General features: G+C 50.7%; 1 protein-coding gene across 4 annotated transcripts in view; it reads right to left on the bottom strand.

Annotated features, from left to right (window-relative positions):
• Window positions 1–9,675, bottom strand: part of LYPLA1 (lysophospholipase I) — a 26,137-nt gene extending 16,462 nt beyond the window's left edge. For 2 of the 4 annotated variants that reach the window (XM_018567290.1, XM_018567289.1), the window contains exon 1: window positions 9,459–9,672. In XM_018567290.1, coding sequence (XP_018422792.1) covers window positions 9,459–9,527 — 69 coding nt within the window. In that variant the 5' untranslated portion in view covers window positions 9,528–9,672. Of the gene's footprint in view, window positions 1–9,458 lie in introns of all 4 variants that reach the window. The other 2 variants (XM_018567291.1, XM_018567292.1) reach the window with 2 other exon arrangements.
• Between the last annotated feature and the right edge of the window lie 509 nt (window positions 9,676–10,184).

Below are 10,184 nucleotides of genomic sequence, written 5' to 3'. Positions count from 1 at the left end.
AACACACTGGGGGCTTCAGCTGTCATTGTGATGTACTGGTGCCTCTGGTGTGTCCCTGTGTCTTTAAGGAGGTTGGGCCGCCTCCTGGTGAACCTGCACCCAATTCATCCTTTGGTATATATGCTCCAAGATGGAGGCTCTCATAGATTAGAGTTAGGACCACACTACACAGAGGGGCCCTGACGAGGCAGTGCGGCTTCCAAACATTTTGCAAAAGTTGTACAACTAAAACCTTTTTGTTTTTAACCCTAAAAGTTAGACAAGATCCTTTTTTTGCAGGCTGGTAAGTGTGCTGGGAACTGCTTGTGTACAATTAACCATTCACGCACCTTTCCACCGTGCAAGAGCTGTACCGGCACTGGAGGATTGGAATTGTCTATGGTCTACGCCATACAGCAAACCTTGTTCGCAGAGCTCTTCACTGTGCAAATGGTTCATAAAGCAGCCACTATGATGTAAATAGACTTGAACACAAATCACACAAAAAAGTGAAACAAGTCCGGGACTTTCAGTCTGCATAAGGGTTGTATTAGAAAACTCTCAAACCAAACCAGGTTGCTCTGTAAGGGCTCGTTCACAGCAGATGCAGTGCGTTCCGACTCGATTCTGGCCAGAACACACTGCATTGCGGCCGGCTCACTATGTTGTGGGGCAGGAGGGGGCGTGGCGGTGCATTGAAGTGAATGGCAGCGTAGACACACCCTCCGGCTGCAATGCGATCGACCGCACGGGAACGCAAGGCATATTATGCCTGCAGTCTGGTATGAACAAAATAGTGCTTGCAGCATTTTGTTCGGACCGGACCGCAGGCATAATGTGCCTTGTGTTCCCATGCGGCCGATCGCATTGTGGCCGGAGGGCGTGGCTACGCTGCCATTCACTTCAATGCACCGTCACGCCCCCTCCTGCCCCACAACATAGTGAGCCGGCCGCAATGTGATGCAGTGCGTTCTGACCAGAATTGGAATAGGTAACTTGCTGCACTCCTTACCGGAATAATACCGTAGTTAACCTGCAAAAGCAAGTGGGTGCTTGTAGCGACCCCGGACGGCACCGTGAACAACTCAAAATCAGCAAAGATATCATTAGCAAACCATAAGATTTCAGCAAAATGTGTGTAGCGCAATTGTCGTTTTTGCGCGCTGGTGCACCGGACGCGTATTTAGGTTTATATCTGCGTAAACGTGGGGGTGGGGGAGTTAAACATTTTGGGGGTGGTTTGTTTACTTTTTTTATATGTTACTTTGATTATGCGCGAGCAGAAAAAAAATGCCGTCTGGAGACGGCAACCCACCAATGCTGCAGTGCCGTCTGTCTGTTAACCACGGGCGGACGGCAAGTGGTTAATGACAAATTGCCATTCAATTACAAGCGCTTTCGCTTGTAATTGAATGGCAATTGAATTCAATTGGCAATTGAATATGACATCATCATTCTGAGCCTGATGAAGGGGAACCCTTGAGGCCCCAAAAGCGCTTGTAACTGAATGGCAATTTGTCATTAAATGGACTTTTGCTGAAATCTTATGGTGTGCTGGTGACATCTTTGCTGATTCTGGCCAGAATTGGGCCGGAACGCACTGCATCTGGTGTGAACAAGGCCTAAACCCTACATTCTTTGATGACTAGCGGGCATATACAGCCTGCCACATCAAAAAAGTAAGCCTTATTTGAGGCAAGCTTTACATTTTATATTATTAAACTCTAACATCATGCCTCAGGACTCCTGCTTCCGTATTTATGGCATAGAATCAGCGACTGACACTGCTCACTTAACTAGCTAACAGACTGCTCACTAGGCAAAATACCCGGTCACAAAAAAACACTTAAAGTTCAGGTATTTCAGTTATTTTGAAAGGCAAAATGTCTTTGTGCACAAATCTCTGCAACACAAGGCTCCATTATAATACGGTGCCCTCATTGATTCTACAAGCTGACACTGTTCATTTTTATGAAAATCATTGGGCTGGCATTTTAGGATCAATGGACCTTAAGAAACTTGACTCCACGGGGCTACATGAATATGGCAAAATGGTAATAAAACAGTGACATTTTAGGAGATTCGGAGTCTACAAATGATAGATTAGATCAACTTTAAAATGTGGTATTGTTAACACGCTGACAGGAAATCCACAGCTTGATAGTATGTTAAATGAGAAGTTGTACACACATGCAGACACGAAATCCACAGACAGTAACTCGTGACTGTGTATATTAAAGACAAGGATCCCAATATAACAATTTCCAGTAATAAATTGCTCATTATTTGGTTCCTCAAAGCAATCTAGGACACATGGAACTCTGATTGCTAATGTCACACACTCCTGAGTTAGCATAATCTATAGAAGCAAAAGAAACAATCTCTATGGTAAAACAAAACCACAAGCAGTCACACATTTGCCCTATCCGAAATATGTAAAACAGTACAAGAAAGGCATTTGTGTGATATGTGAAGAGTCACTCATGTAGCATTTCTGTGTAGGTTCATATGAATCTATAAACATAGAAGGCAGGGGGATTTTTATGTTATAGGTTCACATTAAACCTACACACATATAAAAATGTACATTCATCATTAAAGAGGCATTACACGCTTCCTAGGGTCAAGAAATGTTTATAATCTATGGCACTCTGCAACTTAAAGGTGATTACATATTTAGGACATCTCCACAATGCATGCACATCCCCCCTCTGCCGGATTTACAATGAAGGCGATTCTGGCGGCTCACCTGCAGCCAGAACACTTCCACGTCCACCCGCCGTGTCGGGTGTCTTCGGGAAGCTGGGGAGGAGAGCAACGAACTTCCGTTCACCGATCACCTCCCTGTTCTATGGGACCGGGAGCATTACATCACGTCCGGTCCCATAGCTGTCAGTGCTGGGCTTCTGAAGCCGAGCAATAAGCTTTTGAAGTACAATCTCCACTTCAATGCTTATTTGGAGTGGAAAGGTGACACTGGGGGTCCTCTGGACCCCCAGTGTCACCCTAAAGAGTACCTGTCACTGCTAATATGCTACCACATAGGGGGCTTGTAAGCCTCCCCTATGTAGTAGCAATTAAAGTTTACAAAAAAAAAAACAAACACACACATACAAAGTCGATTGCGCTGCACATGTTTGGTATCACCACACCCACCAGAGTGAGAGCAATAATTCTAGGGCCAATATTCACGCACATCTCTAAACTGATGTACGGGCTTTTAAAGCATCATCGTCTATGGGCTTTTTTGGGGTTCTGAATTTTGTCGCTGTTTTACAGACACACGCAATTTTTGACCTGGTTATGTACTTATCGTAATCTCATCTTTTATATTTTACAAAAAAATGGGTCTTTTATTGTGTTTTGGGGCACCAGAATCAACTTTAGTGCATTTTTCACTTAATTTTGGGGTTTGATAAAGAGATGCGCTAATACCGTGCAATATAAACATTTGCAACTGCCACCATTGTATTCAAGAGGGTATTGGCTTTTAGAAAACATAATATTTGGGGGATTGAAGTCATTTTCAGGCCAAAATGTAAAATTATAACGTGTGCCAAAAACAAAACAACAAAAAAAACCCGCCTTGGCAGCGAAAGGGTTGAAGGAGAACTAGGAGGCAACATTTTTTCCCCCATAGTTTTCTTTTGGATCATGGGAGAACATATACTAACCTCCTCCCGTGACCCAAAGCTCAGCATATAGCGAGCTGTTGCTCACTATATGCTGAGAGCGCCGCAGCCGGGACGGATCCCAACAATACTGGTGTGATCCACCCTGCTGGTTGATTGACAGCTGGATCTGCAGTCAGTGCTGGAGGAACAAAGATGGGAAGGGGGAATCCCTGCGGGGAGGAATGACTGACAGTCACAGCTCTCTACAGGGAGATGATCAGGAAGTGAGCGAGCAATGTTATGTGTTCCCTCACTCCCCGATCAATAGAGCTGACGTGTGACAGTTTCAAAGTCACACGTCGGCTCTAACTATGGGGGATGAGTGGAAGTACCTAAAAATACCTGCGGATCTGCCATAATTCTATTGAACTCCTAAGGCCCCTTACAAACGGGCTGATCAGGAAGAGATCTGTGCCTGGATCCCCTACTTATCGAAGTGGTACGGATTGGATATCATCTCTGTGACATCAGTGTCCATCAAGTTTTTTCCTATATCTTGCGATGCAGGGAAAAACTGAAATCACCGGACCCCATGTCTGTCTATGGGGAATCCAATGTACATGTGTCCATTCACATCAGATTACCCCCAATCCGGCACGATCAGGTCCATCAAAATGGAACACTGTTCTGTTTGTTCCTCCGGACCTGGCCAGAGTCGGGGGTAACCGGACACCCATCTGTTTAGACCCGTTTGCACATAAACTTACATTGGGTCCGCCTGAAAAATTGACAGGTAGACCTGATCGGACCACCCGTGTGAAAGGGGCCTTAGTGTAGTAAGCCGACAGTAATGCCTCTACTCAACTGACGTCCCAAGCAGTGTAGTCAGCCCTGCCGGAGGTCTCCACTGCTGGACTACAGAACAAATCCCCCTCATGTTAGAGATGAGAAGTGGTGTTCATTTTCAAAATAGAAGTATGAACCTAACTTGCTCAGAACAATTTAAACTTGTATAATGCAAGTAGAAACATGTAATATGGATATAAAGCACTTTTTAGAAAATCCAAGTGTTGGGGAGTGAAGCTGACTGCACACTATACAATCTTGTTCAGGAATTTCAAACTGGATGAGAGTCTACTCAAGTAATCCATTTATTGTGTACAATCAGACAGGACCTTACACTACAAAGCTGTTGGCACCGCTAAAAGGAGAAGTGTACCCCGTTCTGCAGACAGTTGGTGGAGAGTGAGGAGGACACAATGAGAATACCAGAAACTGCTGACAGCTGCAGAACATTACAGATGAAAATAATTGTAGGGACTTGGCAATGAAGCAGTATGTAAAGATGAGTAGCTGTGGTGCTAAAGGATGATGCAATATTTGGGGGAATGGAGTTGGGGTGTAACTGGGGTGCTTAGAGACCATAAAGCATTTGGAGAAGACAGGGTGAAAGGAGTTCGGAGTAATAAATTACACAGCTGGAAAAAGAAAGAGAGACTGACAATAGCTGAGGGTGATGGGTGACAAGCGAGCTGAGGAAGACAGGGTGGCAGGGAACTCATTGAAGGAGGACAGAGATGGCATGTTGGGCAGGGTTAGTGACAATAGTGAAGAGAAGAGAGGGAGACCAGATTTGAGGTTGATTGAAGACAGGAGAAAACTGGGACAGTGCAATTGGTGGAAGCGGACACAGGAGGTAGGAAGTGGGCAGTATGGTGACAATGTTTAGAGAAAAGGTGGTGAGGGTAATAGAAGACAGAAGAGAACTGGGGAATTCAAAGAGGAAGACGCATTAGACATGGCAGTTGGGCTGTATGGTGACAATATTTGAAGAAGATTTGAGGATGTTGGGTGACAGAAGAGAGCTGGGGAAGAGAAGGTAGAGGTGCAGTTGAGGAGATGAAGGGGGACGCATTAGAGGTGGAACATCAGGCAGCATGGTGCCAATAATTGAAAAAGAGAGTGACCAGATTGGAGGGTGGGAGGTGACGGGAGAGCTGGGGAAGAGAAAATACATTAGAGGTGGAGGTTAGGAGTTGTATGACGAAGGGGGCACCAGAGTTGGGAGTGTTGGACAGGTAGAACGGTTGGTGGATGGGGGTCACAGTTTGGACTGGATAGAGAAGAGGGGTGACCAAAGTTGGGTGTGTTAGACAGGTAGGATGGTTGGTGGACGTTGGGCTATATAAAGAGGGGTGACTAGAGTTGGGTGTGCTGGACAGGTAGGACGGTTGGTTGACAGGGTCACAGTGGTGGACGTTGGACTGTATAGAGAAGAGCGTTGACCAGAGTTGGGTGTTCTTGGCAGTCAGGACAGTTGGTGGAGGGGGACACAGAGGTGAAGGTTGGGATGTATGGGGAAGAGGGGTAACCAGAGTGGAGGGTACTGGGCAGACAGGACAGTTGGAGGAGGGGAGCACAGAGATCAAGTGACCACTGTGGGGCAGCTGGAGGAGGGGGACACAGAGATGTAGGTGTATGGAGAAGAGAGGGTGACCAGAGTTGGGGTGTGCATGGCAGACAGAACATTTGGAGGAGGGGGACACAGATCAAATTGAAGGGAGAAGTGGGGTGACCAGAGTTGGGTGTGTTGGACAATCAGGACACATGGTGCAAGGGGACATAGAGATTAGGTTGTAGGAAGAAGGGTAACCAGAGTTTGGTGTGCTGGGCAGTCAGGACAGCAGCTGAAAGTGAACATAGGGGTGGAGATCTGATCTGGTTGCACGGAGAAGCAGTCAGGGCAGTAGGTGAAGATGGACACAGAGGTGAAGGTCCGGTTTCACGGAGAAGCAGTCAGGGCAGTAGGTGAGGTGGAGGTCCGGTTGCATGGAGAAGCAGTCAGGGCAGTAGGTGAAGATGGACACAGAGGGGAAGGTCCGGTTGCACGGAGAAGCAATCAGGGCAGTAGGTGAGGTGGAGATATGGTTGCACGGAGAAGCAGTCAGGGCAGTAGGTGAGGTGTAGTTCCGGTTGCACGGAGAAGCAGTCAGGGCAGTAGGTGAAGGGCGACACAGAGGTGTAGGTCCGGTTGCACGGAGAAGCAGTCAGGGCAGTAGGTGAGGTGCAGATATGGTTGCACGGAGAAGGAGTCAGGGCAGTAGGTGAGGTGGAGGTCCGGTTGCACGGAGAAGCAGTCAGGGCAGTAGGTGAGGTGCAGATATGGTTGCACGGAGAAGGAGTCAGGGCAGTAGGTGAGGTGGAGGTCCGGTTCCACAGAGAAGCGACCAGGGCAGTAGGTGAGGTGGAGGTGCGCTTGCACGGAGAAGCAGTCAGGGCAGTAGGTGAGGTGCAGATATGGTTGCACGGAGAAGGAGTCAGGGCAGTAGGTGAGGTGGAGGTCCGGTTCCACAGAGAAGCGACCAGGGCAGTAGGTGAGGTGGAGGTGCGCTTGCACGGAGAAGCAGTCAGGGCAGTAGGTGAGGTGCAGATATGGTTGCACGGAGAAGGAGTCAGGGCAGTAGGTGAGGTGGAGGTCCGGTTCCACAGAGAAGCGACCAGGGCAGTAGGTGAGGTGGAGGTGCGCTTGCACGGAGAAGCAGTCAGGGCAGTAGGTGAGGTGCAGATATGGTTGCACGGAGAAGGAGTCAGGGCAGTAGGTGAGGTGGAGGTCCGGTTCCACAGAGAAGCGACCAGGGCAGTAGGTGAGGTGGAGGTGCGCTTGCACGGAGAAGCAGTCAGGGCAGTAGGTGAGGTGCAGATATGGTTGCACGGAGAAGGAGTCAGGGCAGTAGGTGAGGTGGAGGTCCGGTTCCACAGAGAAGCGACCAGGGCAGTAGGTGAGGTGGAGGTGCGCTTGCACGGAGAAGCAGTCAGGGCAGTAGGTGAGGTGCAGATATGGTTGCACGGAGAAGGAGTCAGGGCAGTAGGTGAGGTGGAGGTCCGGTTCCACAGAGAAGCGACCAGGGCAGTAGGTGAGGTGGAGGTGCGCTTGCACGGAGAAGCAGTCAGGGCAGTAGGTGAGGTGCAGATATGGTTGCACGGAGAAGGAGTCAGGGCAGTAGGTGAGGTGGAGGTCCGGTTCCACAGAGAAGCGACCAGGGCAGTAGGTGAGGTGGAGGTGCGCTTGCACGGAGAAGCAGTCAGGGCAGTAGGTGAGGTGCAGATATGGTTGCACGGAGAAGGAGTCAGGGCAGTAGGTGAGGTGGAGGTCCGGTTCCACAGAGAAGCGACCAGGGCAGTAGGTGAGGTGGAGGTGCGCTTGCACGGAGAAGCAGTCAGGGCAGTAGGTGAGGTGCAGATATGGTTGCACGGAGAAGGAGTCAGGGCAGTAGGTGAGGTGGAGGTCCGGTTCCACAGAGAAGCGACCAGGGCAGTAGGTGAGGTGGAGGTGCGCTTGCACGGAGAAGCAGTCAGGGCAGTAGGTGAGGTGCAGATATGGTTGCACGGAGAAGGAGTCAGGGCAGTAGGTGAGGTGGAGGTCCGGTTCCACAGAGAAGCGACCAGGGCAGTAGGTGAGGTGGAGGTGCGCTTGCACGGAGAAGCAGTCAGGGCAGTAGGTGAGGTGCAGATATGGTTGCACGGAGAAGGAGTCAGGGCAGTAGGTGAGGTGGAGGTCCGGTTCCACAGAGAAGCGACCAGGGCAGTAGGTGAGGTGGAGGTGCGCTTGCACGGAGAAGCAGTCAGGGCAGTAGGTGAGGTGCAGATATGGTTGCACGGAGAAGGAGTCAGGGCAGTAGGTGAGGTGGAGGTCCGGTTCCACAGAGAAGCGACCAGGGCAGTAGGTGAGGTGGAGGTGCGCTTGCACGGAGAAGCAGTCAGGGCAGTAGGTGAGGTGCAGATATGGTTGCACGGAGAAGGAGTCAGGGCAGTAGGTGAGGTGGAGGTCCGGTTCCACAGAGAAGCGACCAGGGCAGTAGGTGAGGTGGAGGTGCGCTTGCACGGAGAAGCAGTCAGGGCAGTAGGTGAGGTGCAGATATGGTTGCACGGAGAAGGAGTCAGGGCAGTAGGTGAGGTGGAGGTCCGGTTCCACAGAGAAGCGACCAGGGCAGTAGGTGAGGTGGAGGTGCGCTTGCACGGAGAAGCAGTCAGGGCAGTAGGTGAGGTGCAGATATGGTTGCACGGAGAAGGAGTCAGGGCAGTAGGTGAGGTGGAGGTCCGGTTCCACAGAGAAGCGACCAGGGCAGTAGGTGAGGTGGAGGTGCGCTTGCACGGAGAAGCAGTCAGGGCAGTAGGTGAGGTGGAGGTCCGGTTCCACAGAGAAGCGACCAGGGCAGTAGGTGAGGTGGAGGTGCGCTTGCACGGAGAAGCAGTCAGGGCAGTAGGTGAAGTGAAGGTGCGCTTGCAAGGAGCAGTTAGGGAAGTAGGTGAGGTGGAGGTCCGGTTGCACGGAGAAGCAGTCAAGGCAGTAGGTGAGGTGGAGGTCCAGTTGCATGGAGAAGCAGTCAGGGCAGTAGGTGAGGTGGAGGTCCGGTTGCACGGAGAAGCAGTCAGGGCAATAGGTGAGGTGGAAATATGGTTGCACAGAGAAGCAGCCAGGGCAATAGGTGAGGTGGAGATCTAGTTGCATGGAGAAGCAGTCAGGGCAGTAGGTGGAGGTCCGGTTGCACGAAGAAGCAGTCAGGGCAGTAGGTGAGGTGGAGATCTGGTTGCATGGAGAAGCAGTCAGGCAGTAGGTCAAGGGCGGCACAGAGGTGGAGGTCGGGTTGCACTGAGAAGAGCGGGTGACCAGACACAATGGGTGTAGTGGAAGGGATGACAGCAGAGGCTGCTGGGAAGTCAGACATTGGGTACGGAGGTGATAGGGGTGCCGGCACTGGTAGGAAGGAGGCGGGCGCACACACAAGTTGATAAGTACATGCAATGAGAGGTGACACTGAAGTTTGGCTCGGCACAGGACAGTCGGGGCTATAGAGGAGGACTCACCGCGGCCGTGGCCTTTCGGGCGGCGGGCACTATGGCAGGCAAGGGTGCGGACATAGTGTTGCCGCACATACACCGGGTGTGCCCGAATTCGTCCTCGTGCTATCGGGTGTTTCTGACCGTCCACAACCGCGCCGCCCTTATCCTTCAATAACCCGGAGAGAAGCCGCGAGGAAGGGGGCGTTACAGCGGCGTCATGAGGCGGAGAAGACACCCGGGCCCTCCTTTGCCAATCTCACCAATCACCAGCTGAGCCGGGACCTGGACAGGAGATAGAGAAAGAACGCACAGAGGGCGTGACGTCAGACATTGGAGGGCGATGCCAGTGGGCGGGGGTAAAGTGGGCAGAGTTCGACCTTTCAGTTTTGGGAAGTCAGGGGGCGTGTAAAAGGGGCGTGTATGTGTGGGCGGAGCTCCGAGTTCTGCTGAGCTGGATTGTTGTACTGGCAGCCCGTACATGATGGCGCTTCATTCATACAACATACTACTATGTGATGAGAAGAATCAGAGCTTCCCTTCTCCCTTCCTGTTTAACATTTTGCATAACCTGTCAGTCACTGCATTCAGCGCTCCAGCTTCTTACATGTTGTGCTATTAGCGTAGCGGGGAATCCTGCTGCGCATTTGGCTTATTCTGCCAGACGCTGGATACAGCGAGCGTCAGTTTAAAGGAGAACTATGAGGTGTGCGCTTTTCACTCACCTCATAGTTCTAGCCTACCTGTGACAAT

The sequence above is a fragment of the Nanorana parkeri genome, unplaced genomic scaffold (genome assembly GCF_000935625.1).
Source record: "Nanorana parkeri isolate BGI_ZX_2015 unplaced genomic scaffold, ASM93562v1 scaffold1027, whole genome shotgun sequence".
In the NCBI taxonomy this organism is placed as follows: Eukaryota; Metazoa; Chordata; class Amphibia; order Anura; family Dicroglossidae; genus Nanorana; species Nanorana parkeri.
Note: the sequence above shows the minus strand (reverse complement) of the source record. Positions and strands in the feature narration are given on the sequence as shown.